Source organism: Chaetura pelagica, unplaced genomic scaffold (assembly GCF_000747805.2).
Source record: "Chaetura pelagica isolate M959 unplaced genomic scaffold, ChaPel_1.0 scaffold562, whole genome shotgun sequence".
NCBI lineage: Eukaryota > Metazoa > Chordata > Aves > Apodiformes > Apodidae > Chaetura > Chaetura pelagica.
Window position 1 is genome coordinate 179,042 of NW_009952307.1, and position 18,118 is coordinate 197,159.

The 18,118-nt window shown below is 42.4% G+C and overlaps 1 protein-coding gene across 1 annotated transcript in view; it reads left to right on the forward strand.

The window, feature by feature from the left end:
- Positions 1-122: 122 nt before the first annotated feature.
- Positions 123-18,118, forward strand: part of WNK2 (WNK lysine deficient protein kinase 2) — a 128,064-nt gene continuing 110,068 nt past the window's right edge. Inside the window, 1 exon segment of the mRNA XM_010007821.1 lies at positions 123-257. Coding sequence (XP_010006123.1) covers positions 123-257 — 135 coding nt within the window.

Here is an 18,118-nt window from a genome sequence, read left to right on the forward strand (position 1 = left end):
GCAGCGCCGCGGGCGCCGAGGAGCAGCGGGAAGCTGGGAAGGATGCGGAGAGGAAAGAGGCGTCGGATGCTTCTAAAGATCAGGGCAAGGCAAAGAAGGAGGAGCCCGAGGAGGAGGCCGATATGAAGGCGGTTGCCACCTCGCTGGATGGCAGGTTCCTAAAGTTTGATATTGAACTCGGGAGGGGATCCTTCAAAACCGTCTATAAGGGCCTGGACACCGAGACGTGGGTGGAAGTCGCGTGGTGTGAACTTCAGGTAAGCCGAGCTTATCCTCTTGTGTTTTTTCTGCTTTGTAAGCCTGGGCGCTAAGGGTAACATGCCGGTGTCATCCAGAGGAGCTCAGCTTTGAGCAGCCTTTATAGTCGCCATCGCTTAGTATCCAGTGTCTAACTATAGCGCAATATTCTCATTGGCTCCAGCTCTACCACCTTATGTACACTCCTCCCAGGCTTAACTCTCTCGGCCCTGGCATCTCCCTGCCGACACTGGCGGTGTGAGCGTAGGACCTGTCATATTGCATCAAAAGGTCAGGGGCTGCTCTTCCCGAGTGCACCAAGAATGTCGGAAGGAGTTCAGGGCAGCTCCTCTCTTCCCCTGCCCCAGCATGGCCAAAAAGCAGTAGCTCGGTGTAGCAGGAGGGGAGCAGCAGGTCTGTATTAAAAATACCGAGGGTAATGAACTTAGGGAGTGCGTTTGCAGGAGGGAGCTTTCCTTTTGCTGCGGATATAAATGCATCGTGCTCTTCTGAGGGCTGGAGATTCACAGCCCCCTGACCTGCCCTTGCCCCTCCTCTGAAGCTGGTTCCCAGGTTCTTGTGCATCAAACCTCCCGCATCACCTCGGTGCTTTCCTTTCCTTTTTTAGGTATTGTGAACTGGTCAAAGACTTACCCAGCCAAATGCCTTTTAAATAGGAGATTTAAAATAAAAGCTCTGATTTGAGCTCGAGGTCTTTAGAGTGAAGTCATCCAGTAATATCTGAAGGTTTAAATAGTATCTTTAACTGGTTTGGGACATGGCTGTCAGCCTTTTCTTAGCGTTTTTTATATTCCCACTTTTGTAAAAATGACAATAACATTATTGTGTCGTTTTTTTCCTTGTGAGGCTTTTAGCATGTTACCTCATTTCTGTTAGTGTCCATTTGAATGAGACCTATCTAAGAGAAAAAGCTAAGACAAATTTTGTTTGTGAGCTATTATTTGATTACTCTAATTTTGGTAGATTTGAGCTAGATTTAACTCTTTCGTACAGTTTGGAGTCCTTAAACTCACTGCCTAATTGAGCTTTATGGCCTATGGGACTATTCTCAAATAGCATGTAAATAATGTGATCTAATAAGCCTGAGTGCCTGATTGTTTATTTTTTAAATGGTGGTCCCATCTGTTTGTAAGTCACTCCCAGCTTCCTGGGATGGATCTACAGCCACATCTTTGTTAATTTCTACCCTAATTATTTAATTACACAAAATAATGGTTACTCACTGCAGCACTAAGAGCTATGGGGAGCACTTGTCAGGCTTTGCAATTGTGTGTTTCCCTGGCTTTTATCAGAGGTGTGGAATGTAGAGGTACAGCCCCCATGGGTTGTTCCCCTTTGCCCCCCATCCTGGAGGGCAGGGCGGGGGGCTCCTAGGGAAGGGGAGAGGCTGTGGGAAATCGCCAAGAGGATCTGAAGGGGAGGTGGGCGAGGCGGGTGCTTTTGTGGGGAGAGCCTTAGGCCTGGTCTTTGGCTTCAGAGTCCTGAGCGCTCTTGGCAGTCTGGAGTTAATTTACGACGGTAACTGGGATGCTGTGGGAGGGACGGTTTGTCCAGAGGAAGGGGCTGATGCTGTCGCAGGCTGCCTTGGTCAATGCAGAGCCATCCCACCTGTCTTGTTGCTGAATTTAGGGGAGTTGCAGTAGCTGTATTTGCAACATATTTTGTGTAACACATTTGCTTTAGCTATAAAATACTGCTACATGTATTGGAGAACGCAGTGTCTTGGTATTTCAGTGTTTAGCTCATTTACACGTGAGGGAGAGATTGGGAAATTGTAGTATGAACCTGACCTGGTGATTGGTTTTATTTTTCCTCCTTACATTTGTTTAGGAATCATTTAACTGACTGCACGTAAATAAATAATCTGTAATAATTCCCTAGTTCCCACAAGTTCCATTATACGTGCGTCAGCTTAAATCCCATCTCTCTACTAGGTATTTTCAATTGAATGTATACATTTTTAGGCCTCTACCTGTAGAAAGAAATCTCCCTTTATTATTTAACTGCTGGAGAGAAATAGGTGTGAATCCCTAGAAGCAGGGAGGGTGCTGGTTCTCCTGAAACACTGGTGTGTCTGCTCACCCTTGGGATTTGGGGGTGATGCCACGGGCCAGGTAAGGTGAGCTGGTATGTGAGTTTTGAAAGCAGCGCATGGGTCTGGATTGAGAAGGTCGAACTGAATGACAAAAGACTTTAATCACCATGGGGATTAAAGCTTCTGCTTTTGGGATGAATTCGCAGGAAGGAAGCGATCAGGAGAAGGTGTGAATAGCTGTGTGTTGTCTTGGGCTTTTGATTTGCAGAGTACTCGAATTCAGCTTGGGAGTTATACTGGGGAAACATCCCGATGCTATTAAGTAATCGCTGTGTTGAAGCTGTGCCAGGTGATGTGCCCCCCGTTGGCCTCGGTAGAAATGCGGGGTTCGGATGCAGTGGTGGGCAGTGCAAGCCACCGTCGCCGTGGTCTTGGAGACAAAATTCCTTCCTCTGCCGTCTCGAACCATCAAAACCCACCCCAGAGCCTTTCTGTAGAAAAATGGCAACAGACTAGTCCGTCTTTTTCTGGAGATGCACTTGTGCTTGTTACTTTTAGAGCTGGAGAGTTAAAAGTGAGCAGTACTGAGGTTCCACGCAGGCTTTAATCCTCTGTCCTTGCTCAGCATTTTTGCAGGCCAGTTGTGCTGTTGCCTGTGTCTGTCTCTTTTTTTTTGTCCATCTGCACAAAGACCTTGCGAGCCATTCTTGTTCAGTGGCTTTATTTCATTGAAAGGGTGGCTTTAGGGTTCAGAGCCGAGATCATGGCTTGGATTAGGGCAGGATCCGAATGCTAACCAAACAAGATCTGGGGGTTAGACCTGTCTGAAGATGTGGAAGCTGCTGTCGAATTCAAGCTAGAGAATGCATTTATTGTTCCTTCCTGAAACTGAAGTCATGGAGCAGGATTAGCTTGCCCTTGCAATTTGGAAAGGTTTGCAGTCTAAGGTTTTCAACAGCTATAATTAATTTTGATTGGTGGCACAGAATTGCTGTGTGGTGAGGCTTCAGCCTAACAGTATCTCAGCATCTCACTCCTAAGTAAAATGTTGGGTCATGAATAAGGAATATAGGCTTTTGCCACTGCACTGCTGGCAAGCCAAATAGTCTTTTTAGTTAGATGAATGGCTTCAAAGTGCCCATCTTGGGCCCTTGGGAACATGTAGGATAACTGCAGAAGAGTGAAACCTTGTACTATCTAGAATGCAAAGACCTCATAGTACATTATGGTTCTCACTTGGACTGTGAATGTTGAGCTTTTGATTGTATTTAATTTTAACTTCCTTTGCTGAAAAAGAGGAAGGGCTGGGCTGTGTGGTCCTGCTGCTGCTGTACCCATGGGGGGGAGCTGAGAAATGTTTGTTGGGAGCACTGCAAGGAAGCCAGCCTTTTTCCTCTGGCTGCCCAATACTTGTTCTCCGTTCTGTGTCCTGCTGCTTAGGTGGACACTGATGTCCTGAGGGCGCTTGGGCCTCCAGGTGCTCTTCGTGGGAGTCCTTGCTGCTCCCTGGGACAGCTCAGTTCAGGTATCAGATGTTAGAGGTGTTCGGGGAGCGATGTAAGAGTGAAGGGTGGGCAGAGGTCAAGTCTCCTTCCCCGCCCATCTAGCTGAAATTAGAAATCAAGGGTATGAGAATAGCTCTGACTGCGTTTCCTAAATGGCCACCAAGCCAAGGCAGAACAACCACAACAGGACACGGCGCTTTGTGGTGGCCATTCCTTGCCTTGCAGCTTTTCTGCCAGGCTTCTGGTCATATAGTTCTCTTGGGGAAAACTTTGTTACCTTTTCAAGAGAAGTGTTTTACTTCACAGCTTTATAGCACTTTTTCCTTTTCATGCCAGTCTTTGCAAACTGCCTGAACCAGAAACAAAAAAAAAGAAAAGTGAAAGGGCATTTTATGTCTTGAGTCACTGAGGTATTGGGGAGTCTGAAATTTTTGGAGGGCATGGATCTTAACTGAAAATTAAGTTTGAAATGTGGATGCATTTCTGAATGTTTCTTTAATTTGTTTCATATCGATGTGAGTACATTTTCTTGACCTGTTTTTATTCCTTAAATGAGAAACTCATCCAAATTGGTTGATAGCTGACTGATTTTAATATGGCATGAATATTCAAGATGAGGTGAGATTTTGTTTTAATGGAAAGTGAATGAAAAGAGTGTTTAAAACCATTAATTCTAGACCTATGTGAGCTTACAAATTTTTGTTTCTAAGACGACAATTTTTGCTTTGAGGAAAGATTGTGGTTTGAGTGGGGGAAAGGAGGAAAAGCATGCAGTTTATTTCCAAGTGTGATACCTTATACATGAGAAAAGGCCATGATGTCTATGTAACTATTTTATTACATTTTTAACTGGTGTTTTTCATCTTGTGTCCATTTACAAGATCTGGTAGTTCAAAGCAATGCCAAAGGTCCATGGTGCAGGTGGTTTTGTGTAAGCACATATGTTTGCATGGTTAAAAGAGGGAGCTTGTGACATGGACAATGTTTAAGCAAGTTCACTTCTAGCTGGCAAGTCACTTCTGTCAAAATTAAATTATGTGGAGTTAAATTATGTGGAAGGAGGACGATGTCATGTGCTCCTGTATCAAGAATCCAGGGAATTTCTTTCTGGATCTTGAGGATTTTCACTGGTTATTAGTTTCCTTGTTGGCTGGCATCATTCATCTGATGTTGAAATAGTAGCTGTTTACAGCTGTTTACTGTAATTTATTGGCTGGGTAAACTTTGTAGTGTAAGTGAACATAATAATTTAGAACATCAGTTTGGGAGAAGCAAAGAGGGAAATTGTATCAGAAAGCTTGAACCTGATACAGCTCTGTGCTCATATTAAATTAACTCTCCCTACCTTTGTCTGTTTCGAATAAATTTTTGAGATAGTGACTTCTGTTTAAATTGAAACAACTAGCTTAGCTCTGCTTTACAGTGTCAATATGAAAACATGTGCCTGTATCAGTGGCATTGGTTAGTAGAGCTGTTGCCCTGACATGGAGAAGCAGGATAGGGATACAGCACTGAGCTATTAATAGACTGCTTCTCCAGTTCAGTAAATGAAATGGAGCTGGGTCAGGCTTCAGATTCTGCCTTTGAATCAAATAAGGCTTTTCTTTTGCTTTTGAGTACATTTTGCCCAAGGGTTTGTTGTGTGCTCTGTTCGTCCTTGTTAAACATCTCATGCTAGACATGTGGGGTCTCGTTGCTGTGAGAGGAAATGACTTAAAATAAACTCCAAACTTGAGCTAAAGGATATTTCTGGTCCCTTGGGTCATCTCTTGTCCACAGCTGATGGGGGGAAAAGATTGATGTTGCAAGCTGTCATCTTAGTAGTGTTTGCACTTGAACGTGGTCTGACTGGTGTGTTTAACATAGAATCATAGAATGGTTAGAGTTGGGGGGAACCTTAAGGGTCCTTGGGTTCCAACTCCCCTGCATGGGCAGGGACACCTCCCACTAGAACAGGCTGCTCAGAGTCCCATCCAACCTGCCCTCGAACACTTCCAAGGATGGAGCTTCCACAGCTTCTCTGGGCAACCTGTTCCAGTGTCTCACCACCCCCACACTAACGAATTTCCTCCTGATCTCTAACCTAAATCTCTCCTCTTTCAGTTTAAAACCATTACCCCTTGTCCTCTTACTACAAGTCCTTGTAAAAAGTCCCTTCTCATACTTTCTTACATGTATGAGCAGATTAGTGCCTTGGTGTGTTGTGGGGTGTACTAGGGGGACTGAAGAAACCTCAGTGGTGCTGGTAATGATGTGCTAAAAGGGTAGCAAGAGCAATTTGGCTGTTGGTTATTGGATGTATTGGGTTCTGCATGTTCTTGAGAGATGAGGGGTGCTGCAGAGGTGGGGAAGGGTGGGTAGGTGGTGGGTAGAAGCTGTGTTGTAAGGACCAGATTGCAGAGGAGGGAGATAGTGATAGATCTCCCATGGTTTGGGTACCCTGCTTGATTTGGGCTGGAGTGCTGAAAAGAGCTTGCTACTATTATCTGATCAGGGGAAGTTCAATTTTTAGATTTACCATGACAGAGTCAGCAGCAGGATCCTTACCTCTGTGTTCAGTAGGTTTGGTGGTAGGTCTGACTGGCCAGAAAACAAAGAAGTGCTGATGCATGATACCCAGAGAGCATGTAGGCAGAAGAAGAGGCAGCCAAAGGGATGTCAGGTGAGATGTACAACAGTCCTGTTGGAAGAGACATGGTCTTTGCTCTGAAATAGGAGTTTCTGCAAATGATGATTGGAGAATATTGGAAGTGGTCATGGAGAAGCAGAACTGGTTTTACTCTTGTTTAAGTTTGCACATGTGAAATTGAAGTTACATCTGGAAATGAATTATTTCCCTGAAGTTATATTGGCCCCCTAGAAAACATGGGGCTATCCTGATGTTGATTTTTGCCTGAAATCTGTCTTTGCAAGGAAGGGGAGAGTTTTGGTGTTTTTCCATGGAGTTGAGAGATCAGCTAGAAACAACCTTCATCCAGTGTCTATGTAGCTCGAAAATGATGTAACCAACTCACTGCTTTCCCACTGCTCTGCAGTGCAGAGTCAGCCTTGCTGCCTGGAGCCAGTTGTACCGTTACTTTCTCTGTACCATCTCAGTGATGGCTGCAGCCTCTTAGTGGAGTCTGGACCAGGTGTCAAAACTGCATGATGGCAGTACTTCCAAATTCCTGTTGTATCTGTTGATTTTTCTTTATATTGAGAGAGAGAGAGAGAGAAGTCTTGGCTCCTCTTTGCATCCTTTTCACCTCTGTGAAGCAAATAAGAAAAAGGCTTTGCTCTGTTGGTGAAAGAGTATGAGACATTTTGTATGTAAAAGGGAAAGTGTGGTCCCTCATTCCCTGTACCTCTTATTTCTTCCCAAAGAGTATTTCTAGATCTCTTTAAATCCAGTTTTCACATAAACCAAAAAATAGTCAGTTTTATGTTTTAGATGGGTCCCTTGCTCTGGAATGGACAGAACTGCAAATCATAAAGCCAGCTTCCCAGATCCCTGAATAAAATCTCATTGTCCTCCAAAGGAATAAAATAATATCTCCTTTTGGAGGCTCCAGAACAGCTTGCTGATTGGGCATTTTGTCCATTCTGAATTAGCTTGGGTGCTGTGGAGCTTCTGAGCTGTTCTAACTTTCTCCCTGCATATGATCATGCCCATGCAAAGGACACCAAGAATTTGGTGCAAGGAGGGGATCACAAGTCCTGTGTCTTCTGTGATAACCTGACTTGGGAACACAGGCTGTCACTGAACACCTCTAAGTCTTAGGCAGCATTTTAGTTCCCAGCCAGCTGTCCATAGGGATTCATGAATTCAGACTGAGTTCTAAATTTGGTGCAATAAATCTGTGCCAGAAACTTTCCAGAGTGACTGTTTTGTTTGTTAGCAGTGTCTTGGCTTACTCCAGGTATGTACTGTCAGTGGTGTGTGGTGATATCCCTTCTACTTAATCCCAGAAAGGAAAAAATAGCTAAACTCATAATTGTACTAATCTTGAATTTTATTTTTTTGAAGATGTTTCTTCTTGGGCTTCAGTAGTCTTGTGCACCTGGGCTTTCAGTTCATCATCACTCTAACAATGCTTTTTAAAGAAAAAACTTTTACCCCTACTAAACATACCATAGCCTTTCTGATCCCACTGTAGCTACTGAATTATTCCAAATAAGCATATTTCTGGAGCTGGTGGGATTTCTCCCCTCCTTTTCCAGAATTTCCCATGTAAGTGCCTGCACGTCTGAATTCGGATCAGGTGTCTCTGTGTGCACAATCAGGTTTTCACAGTGACTTGTTGGAAAATAAATTTTGCTGGTTTATGTTAATCCAGCATAATAACTGGATTGTATGATGGTTAAATATGCAGTGGGAGTAATGGGTAAAATGAGATGCCATATTATGGGGATATACAGGTTGCTTAAACTATCAAGGAAGGAGTAACTTAAGACCTAATATCATCTGTTCTTCAGTTGTTTGCTACAGAGGGATACAAAACACTTATTCATGAGCTCTGAGGAAAACAGGAGAATGCAGGCTCAGATAACATCTGTGGGGTTTTTTTTATTTGGCCCTTTTTTATGTATTTAATTTGATCTTAATTCCTGACTTATTAAAGGAAAATGAAACATTTTAAGTAATATTTGATCCTGTTACGAATGTCTGCATCACTTTTGCATTAAAATGAACTTCCTGGTATTTTTGGTTAGGGAAGTAAACTTAACTGGTTTTGTTCCTAGCTTTTTTGAAGAAAATGGGCATTTTTTGCTCATACACTAGTTTATTTTAATGTTTTTTTGGGGGGAAAGCTGTACTGTATTTGACTTTGTCATGCCATTGTCTGTTGCTTCAAGTGCTTACAACAGCCTTAAACCCAGTAAGACTGAACAGATGGAGAAAGGTGTTTTTTTTCTTTCACTAAATAATAGAAGATTGTTTATGTTCTATAAAACAAGGTTTTATTAAAAAGAACAAATGGCAGCTGGTCACTTCATCTATGGAGAACTGAGTATTTATTTTACAAAAGCACTCTAACCAGGCATTGCCTATATCTGTTTCTAAAATAGATGTTCCTTTCTCTTGCTGGTGTGGCCTTGAAGGATTAAAGTTATGGTGTTTATTCCAGATTTTTGTACAAAAGCAGCTTTTTAACACTGCTTTTCCTGGAGCTCTGGATTTTTTCAGTTAGAGCCACGTTTTTGGGTGACCCATTGTACTCCCTGGAGCTAATACAGCTGTAGTGGTTGACTGAGCAGAACCAATTATGTCTGTTAAAATAGAACGGTGCAGGGGGAGGAATCTCAACGTTTCCCGTGGATGTATCTCCTTGCTGCAGGCCTGTGCCATGACCTGCTGAAACATTTGGAAGTATCTAGATCTTGTAAAACTGATTCCAAATGGGTTTGGTTTTGTTGGAGGTTTTACTGATTAATTAAAGGGAAATTGCCATGGTTATGTGCATTTGTTTCTCTAATACCAGTGTTTGTTTTGAAGATTGTAGATAATAAAGCAAATGTTGCACTAATAAAATGGGCTTGCTTTTCTCTCAATGACAATAAGACTTAAATTGCCTTTGATTACTAATGGAGGTTGAGAATACCTTGTCCTTTGGCAAATAGCGCAAACATGACCAACATGGGTGTCTTTGCATGTACTTAATGTTGGTGCAACTATAAAATTTTTACCAGAAGCAGAGAAAATGCACAACCACTGGTATTAGGCCATGGGATAGAAGGTAAAAAAAATTGTTCAGAATGACCTAGGATGGCTGCTTATAGCCCAGTGTCTGAGCTCTTCAGGTGATGTTCTGTCTTGTGTGGTGGTTTCAGCACATGCTTCTGGGGTTGTAGTAGCACCAGCCCTTGCTGCCCTCCAGGTTTCTAATTTGATGTTTGCACAAGCTGTAAAGATGTGTGCAACATCCTTTGTTAACCTTACATTTCAAAAGTCTTTGTGGCAGCTCAATCTGACTGCAGCCTGTGATCTCCATGAAATTCCAGCACAGTCAGAAGGGACAAGTGAGGGGAGAGAATATTGTGTAATATTGGGGAGTTATTTTTCTTGTGAGGTCCTTGCTGATTTGAAGCTCCTGCAGTACTGCTCCCGGAAACAAATGGAGATTTTCTTCTGTAATTTCCCTCTTAAAAAAAAGTGAGGAAAGCTGCTGCTGATAATCTGCTGGTCCTCAGATGTGTGGCAGACTCTAGAACTGGACTGAAGTTACCTAAAGCAAGTTTAAGCTATAAATTCTTCTAGGAGCTTCTGAGCCCCATCGGTGTCAGGTAGCAGTGACCACTTGGCCTTTAAATATCAAGCTTGCTTTGGAGTCTCATTTCAGACCTTAAGCACTGTCCACTTAGGCTGGTCTCAGGCCCATCTCAGGTAGTGGTTGGTGAACTCAGGCATTTGTGGTCAGTTATTACAAAAATGGACAGTGCAGTGGTGACTTGTCAAATATGCTGCCAGCTGCTGGTGAGCTGTGTCAGCTCAGAAGGGACCCAAGAAAGCAGCGATGGGGAAGGCTCCATCCAACAGCTGGTTGCTCTGTCTTCAGACATGTGAACTGTCTGGGAGGGAGGTGAGACCTGTGGCTAACAACCCTGCACATCCAGCAGGTTCCAATGCTTCCTCTTGGGATTAACTTCTTACCTGAGAATGGAAGAATCTCCTGTCTTGGAAGCACGAAGTCTCAGGTATGCTCCTCACCCTTCTCTTAGCTGCCAGTGTAGTAGTTGGGAGGCTTTGTTAAAGGCTCCAATGACTATTGCAGATGGGGATGGAAATGTGGAATGCATCTCCTCAGTTCATGAAGTCAAAGCATTGTCATAATGGGAGGGGAGATGGGCAACACCTCTTCTAGGTGTAATGTAAGAGGAAGGTAGATGTCATTGACCAGCTCTTTCACAATGCGGTGAGTGTGCTCTGCAAGTGTCTCCTGGCCTCAACTGTTTGAGGAGTGTCTGAACCCAGTTTATTTCTGGGTCCTAGCTGTGTTTATCTACAAGGCAGGCACTGGCCTGATTTAAGGCTGAGGCCATCTGGGGCATGTGCAGGAGACCTTAATTTCTGCAGGCACCTCCTCTGGAGAAGAGAAGTGGTCCCTCACAGCATGGAGGGACTGGGTGTCAGTCACAGGTGCTTTCAGAAGAGTGTGTTTGGACCCAGGTCAATTCTACACCTTATTTTTAAAGTCTCATGTAAATGAAGCCAATTGGATGGGTGATCCTGCTATGAAGGCACCCTGTGGCTTCCTCCAGGCTATAGACAATGCTCTGAGTCCTTGTACATGGAAGAGGATTAAGCCTTCTTTAAAGGAAAGAAGAAAGAAACTTGTAGCAAGTATTTGTGGTTGGGAGAGGGAAATGAAGCAAAACCTCTTTTTAAACTCTCTGGAATAAATGATATTTTGTGGGGCTTCTCTTTGTGGCTTGACTACTTCAATCCCTGTTCCCTTTCCAACTCCCACTCAAGCCCTGTGCCCAAGCCCCTACCTGGACATACACTACAGCAGCACCTCAGGGGCTCCTGTGGAAGGCTTGAAGTGTGAGAGGTGAAAAGCAGCAGTTCTCACTGCTTTCAGAAACAGTCTTGACCTCCCATGCTGTGAGGAACAGCTACAATGTGTGTGCTGAGGTGTTTGTCTGAAGCCTGTTCAACCACTGAAGCTACAAAGCAAGTTCCTCCTCTAATGAAAATGGAAGCATTAAACACAAAGCTTCATGTATTAAAGTATTTTTTGGAGTTATGTTTCAGGTGGATTGAGGGAGGGGGAGAAAAGAGGCTAGTGCTCAGTCACATGTGGCCTTGAAAGAGAACTTTTCCTCTAAGTGGCTTTGGGTTTGGGCTGGAAACTCCTGGGTGTGCAACGAGGCACTTGAGATTATGGAGTCAGATGTTCAAAAGCAACTCTTGGAAATAAACAGGCCTGTGGATGTTGACTGTTTTTTGCCTCACTAATACCTATCTGTAGTTTGCTTCCATTTCTTGTGATGTTGCTGCACAATTTGGTTTGTAATAAGGGGTGATGGGAAGTGCAGACTGTGTTGGAGGGACTCTGGGCGTGGAGATGTTGAGAGTGGATGACTGAACCTTGAGGGTCTGTGGTCAGGGTGTGAGCTTTGCCTGAAGAGTATAACAGAAGAGACACCAGGGACTAACATGGGACCTAAGAAAGGAATCAGTGTTGCTGCTGAAGTCCAGGCTCTGGATGCAAGGGGTGTGGCTGATGCTGGTCTGGTTTTGTTACCGTTTGGGGCAGGATTATGTAGGCTGGTTTATCAACCTGTTCCTGCCTTCCTGGGTGTGTTTTTAGGAAGGCTTTGTTAAAAACGGCTGCCACCTCATAAAGCTTTTCAGTGGGCTTTTAAAAATCAGTTTAATGTCATCTTGCTTCTCATTCTTCCTCTTCTCCACCTTGTAACTTCCACAACTTACAAGCACTGGGTCCTTTAACACTGTCTGCACTGCCCCAGAGTGTTTACAATTTCACTAGCTCTCTTTCCACATCCCTTTCTTTTCTTTAGAGGCTCATATTCACAGTCCTATGAGATTATCTTCCTGGATCAGTCTCACAAGATACCGTTGCACCCAACAACCTTGCAGCCCCCGAGGTGTTTCTGCCCCGTGCAGCAACGAGCCCGACAGTCTGAGGCAGCTGTGGTAGCTTCTGGTCTTTTTCTAACTCCTGATGGACCTGAGATGGAGATCAGAATTTGCAGAGAAATAAAGGAAGCTGAGGTAGCATCTAGTGAGATAAGAGGGTGTTTTATAATCTCTTGTGCAATATTGCTGGTTTCTGATTCTTTGCGGAATATTTGGTATTTGCAGTCTTTCTGACTGCCTTGTTGGTGCTTGGCTACCCTGATCCTGGTGTTGATGATAATGATTCCACAGTGCACGTACTGGCAAGGTACATGTACTTTGATAAGCATAGTACACATTTTGATTGAATATGTGTGTTGTGTATTTCATGTGTACTTTATCTGTGATTCTAGTTGTATTGCCTTTGATTTTTAGAGATGAAATTTTAATTTGAGTTTCATGAGAGAAAGGGAAAAAGCCATTACAACATTTTTACGGAGCTAATTTTTGTGCGTGGAAAGAGAACTAATGAACTGTGACCTGTGCACCTTAAAAGGTGTAGAGCATATGTTTCACAAATGGATTTCTGTCAGCAGGGTAGCTCATTTAATCATCTTGCAGTTGGGTTCTCAGTGCCCAGTAAGATGTGAACTCCCTGTGAAGTTGCTTCTCTTCTGCTACTTCTGAATGTGTTTTTGGTGGATTTTACAGCTACGAGGGTTGTGCTCTTTCTGCAGTTTTTCCTTTGTTGAAGAGGATTTCACTTTCATTTCTATACCACTTTTCCTGAAAATTCAAAGTTTCCTTGTTTCCATGAGTGTTTACCCTGATTTGCCCAAGGGCAGCAGGGGAGATGCAGACCCACAGCAGCAGAGCAGTCTTACCTCGTGAAGAAACAAAGGCCGAAGAACAACCTTTGAATTCTATTTTTGTAACTACTGGACATAATTAGAAGAGATGGGTTTTCTTAGGCGTGTTTTGCTCTTCATAAGTTTATTAAGTCTGTGGAAGATGTGGAACTGCCAGTGATGGGGACGAGTGCTGTAAGGAGAGCTGCTGCTGTGCCTTGTACTGCAAAGGTGCTGCTCTACCCCTCTGTAGGGGTCCCATGGGGATGGAGGGGCTGGACCAGACAAAGCTCCAAGTCCCACTGCTGCAGGAGCAGGGCTCTGGAGCTGCTCTGGGTCCTACTGACAGCCTCGCAAAATAGAGGGAGAGATCTCTAAGGTCTCAGTCTGAGAGACCTAAGAGACAGGCTGAGAGAGCTGGGGCTGTTTGGCCTGGAGAAGAGAACTCTCAAGGGAGACCTTAAAGCACCTTGCAGGGCCTGAAGGGGCTCCAGGAAAGCTGGAAGGGGAGGGGGAGGGGTGGGACAAGGGGAAGCAGTTTCAAACTGGAAGAGGGCACAATACAATTTGGTATTAGAAATTTGTTCTCTTTGCTGTAAGGGTGGTGAGAGCCTGGCCCAGGTTGCCCAGGGAAGCTGTGGCTGCCCCATCCCTGGGGGTGTTGAAGGGCAGGTTGGATGGGGCTTGGAGCAGCCTGGGCTGGTGGGAGGTGTCCCTGCCCAGGCAAGGGAGGTGGAACTAGGTGATCTTTAAGGTCTCTCCCAACACAAACCAGTGTGGAATTCTATGATCTGCATTATCCACAATGCTTATATAGTGCTACAGAGAACACAGTTGTGTCATAACAGGTGGATGATTCTGCATCTCTGTGCAGGGTGCAGCAGGGTGCTTCAGCCCTGTTTTAAAGTCATTTCCTAGCCTAGATGAATTGAGTAAACAACAGTTCTGGTAGATCATCGTTGCTTCCATCCTGAACAACGTGTATTCAGTTTTTCTATCTACTTAGTACAATGTTGCATGTGTCTTTCTCAGAAGAAACATACTTAGGAGTCAGAATGGACTATGATCTGTGACAAAGAGAAGGGTTTAATTGTGTGAAAGGAAAAATGGAAGGAGTGGTTTAAACAGAAGATCTAAAACATCCTGAAATGTTAATTACTCTTACAGGTCAAAGACAGACATGAATAATTGGTTTTGAAAGCCTGTTCCCCTTTTTTAATGAGCTCAGTTAAAAAAAAATTAAATAAATAAAAAGGAAGAAAAGCTGTATACTGTACTATTTCTAAGGTGCTTGTGTACCAACATTTTAAAATCCCTGACCCAGAGTTTATGCACTGGTTTCAAGCATTATATTCAGTCTGTATTTTAAGCATGCTGTATATTTTGAAATGTAATAACATTCCCAGAGCTGCAGCTTTTCCTAAGTCTGCCCAAAATTACCATGCAAATTTACCTGGTTTTAAACTCTTTCCTTGCACTGGTAGTAGCAGGTCTTCAGAGTTTTATTTCTCTTGCAAGATTAAAGTGAGCAAACAATATTTTTTTAATTGCAGAAAGGTGAAAGCAGCTATGTCACTATATACAGCACACAGCAGTGGCCACACGTAAGCCTGTAGTAGAGCTAGAATTGCCACAAAGGAAAACACAATGCAAAATCAGCATATTTTAAAATACATACATGTATACGATGTAGCTACAGAGTGAGTGGTTCAGTCGATTGACTTTACCTTAACCCCTGATGCGGAGGTGAAAATAAGTGCTCCCCTTGCTTTTCAGAGAAAAATCCAGTAATTCTCCCTTGCTGCAAGAAAGTGTTTTAAGAACATTTTACCTGCTAGCTGGGTTCATTTTGTAGTGTTAAGCCTTGTTAAAGAGCTGACATGTGATATCTCTGGTAACAGTAATGCATCTGGGGTGGGGAATTCATTAAGTAATGGCTGTGTTGGGATTTGATTTAGATTCCTTTGCACTTTCCTGCTAAGTTGCTGTTTACTTCCCTATTCATGGCAGGTGCTCACTGTTTGTATGCTGGGTCTTTGCTTATTGCTTGTCCAGAAGATGGATGTGAGAGTGACTTGAAAAAAAAACACTTAAATGTGCAATAGTAATTGTAATAGGGATAAAATGTTTGTACAGGTAAGATAGATACAATAATCTAAAATTGTCTATGTCATCCTAAATTTAGCACTTGTTAAATAAGATCATTGCAATGAGTACTATTCTTTTGTTAAACGAACCCTTAAAGTATGTGGGCTTTAAAACTTAATTGCAGTATGTGGCACTCTTAATTGTAGCAGTGCAGAATATAGAATGTACTTGTGGTGGGCAAAGCATGCCTGAATGCTTTGAAAAGCCATAAAAATCTGCTTTAGAACTGTGAATTACTAAGTGCTCTCTTGAAAAAGTATCTGGAGTGGTTTAGGTGGATTGTGAACTTGTCAGGAAAAGTTCTCCCTAAGCCTTGCTTTTACAAATATTTCAACTGTTCCTTTACACTGCAACTGATATATCAACTTTCTTTTCACTACTGTGCATATGATGGTGCTGATCATATGATAAGATGCTAGAAAGTTGAGAAATTTGATCTTTAAATCTAAGGAAGGCTGTGCTAAAACTTTTTTTTCATTGCAGTCTATAAATTGCTCTTAGAATTTCTAATTTTGAAAATTTCTAAAAACAAAGCTTTAAAATATTTTAAAGAATCACTTGTGACGCCTCAGAAGTCTTCATTAGGTCCTAAGAATATTCACATGTTTTTGTATGGGATGAAAATCTGTATATAGATTTTTATGTTTTATTGTTATTATTTTTATTTATGGTATTCCAACCATTGAGTTGTTTGGAAATTGGCTGAATCTGCTGACAAGACTAATCCAGCCTCGTCCTGCAAGAAACACTTTGCTGATGACTTCTGAGCAACCTTTTCTGAGATATCTAGAATTGAACTACAGCTACTTGGAACTTCCTGGAGCTCCGACTTGTACCTTTTTAATCTTGTAGACTAGCTTTTAGAAAGAGAATGATATTTGCAGTAAATCAAATTCTACTTGTTTCAGGAGTGCTAAAAGGTGTGGTCTTTGAAAACCAAGCTTATGTAAAAATGAAGGCCCAGCATCGTGTGCTGAGTGGCCTTGGCTCCCAGGGAGGCTGCCTTTGCCCTGCTGCAGAGAAATGCTGCAGGTATTTCTATAGTCAGGTTAACTGAAAGAGCAGAAAGGGGTAAGGAGAAATCTTCTGGATTTAAGATCAGAGTTGGAGAAAAGAGTGGGAAGGGCTGATCTGGCACATGCAAGTAGGAAATGTCTGCTGTGTCCCGGGCGACCTGTGGCACGTGCTGGGAGATAGTGCCTGAAATGCTCTTTTAATAACATATATATTATTAGAGTGGAAATTAATGTTTGTTGCTGGTTGTTTGTTTGTTTGCTTTTTTCCTATGGAAATATCTTGGGAGAAAGGAGTGTGATGAGAAAACTGTCTTCAGCCAACCTTGTCTGGGTTTTCAAAGAGGAAGCTCAAGACACTTTCACTTGAATTTCTTCTGCTCTAACAAAGGTTTTGTGGATTTAAACACAATTAAGAAACTTTGCTCTGGTTGCGTGTTTTTTTTTTTTCTTTCCCTCTTCTTTTAAAAATTCAATAGGTAAGGGCATTTTATTTCCTACACCTGTATTTCCTGGTTCCTTTCCGAGACTGCAGGTCAGGGCTAGTCTTTTCCCATGGCAGCTTCCTTAGTTGGAAGTCAGAAATATTAAATTCCATTGCAGGCTGAGCCTGTGACGTTTTTATAAGAGTTTGCTTGTGTGTGTTTAATAAGTTGCAAAATGTTATTTCCATGTGAATCAGCTTAACATTATGGTGTGTGGACTTAGTGTTTGTTTCTTTTTTCTACTTCTGGCCTTACTTACGTGCCAAAAGCTGCCCTGGGGGCCGTGACCAGGCTCTGGGTCTGTCACTGCATGGTCATCTGTAGGATGGAGATCTGGGAGGTTCTGGAAGAGAATTTGTAGGCCAAACCTCTGTTGACGTGTTTATTTCCTATCCTATTTTTGTCTCTTACATTTGAAACCATTTTTGTTCAGGGTAATGTTCTGGAGGGCCTAATGTAGTTAATAGACTTCAAAAAAACACCAACAGCCAAACCCAAAACACCCTGTTGGGAATGAAAGGTCATCACAGAGCTTTTAATTTGAAGTCCAACCAAACAGACGTGATATTTAATCTATCTTTCCTTGGAGCAGCAGCCAACATGTACAAGCTATCATAAGAAAATTATTGGTTATGTTCTCTTCTCAGTCTAACTGAACATCCTCTGAACTAATATGTACAGGCCTGTGGTGGCTTCATTTAAATGTGCATTTCTTTTTTCTTTTAGGTTTTTAGTAAATAATGAGAGGTTTACCAGAGATAACTAGCTATGCTTAATCAGTTTATTTCCAGCTGGTTATTCTTCAAGAAGGGTATAGCTATGGCAAAGGACTCCCAGTTTAATAATGCCACAGAAATTATTTACAGTATATTACCTGAATTCCAAAAAAACCTAGTCCTGTAATTTCTTCCAGGTCCTATTAGTTAAACTCTGAGTTATTCAAATTAAGAGATTCGTTTTGTTCTGAATTTAAATGCACACACATAATTGAGTTATTCAAATTAAGAGATTTGTTTTGTTCTGAATTTAAATGCACACACATAATAATATTGTTATTATTGTTATTATTATCATCATCATCATTATAAAAGTTCAAATATATTTTCCATATCTGTTTTTCCCATCTTTTTTTTAGGTTGAGACCTAATCCTGAATTTCTTTCTCAAGAGCCTGCAAATTTAATTTGGTGAGGAAATCCTTTCCTCACGTGACATAATAACTTGAATAAATTGTTATGTTTACAATGAAACTTTTTTTAAAAAA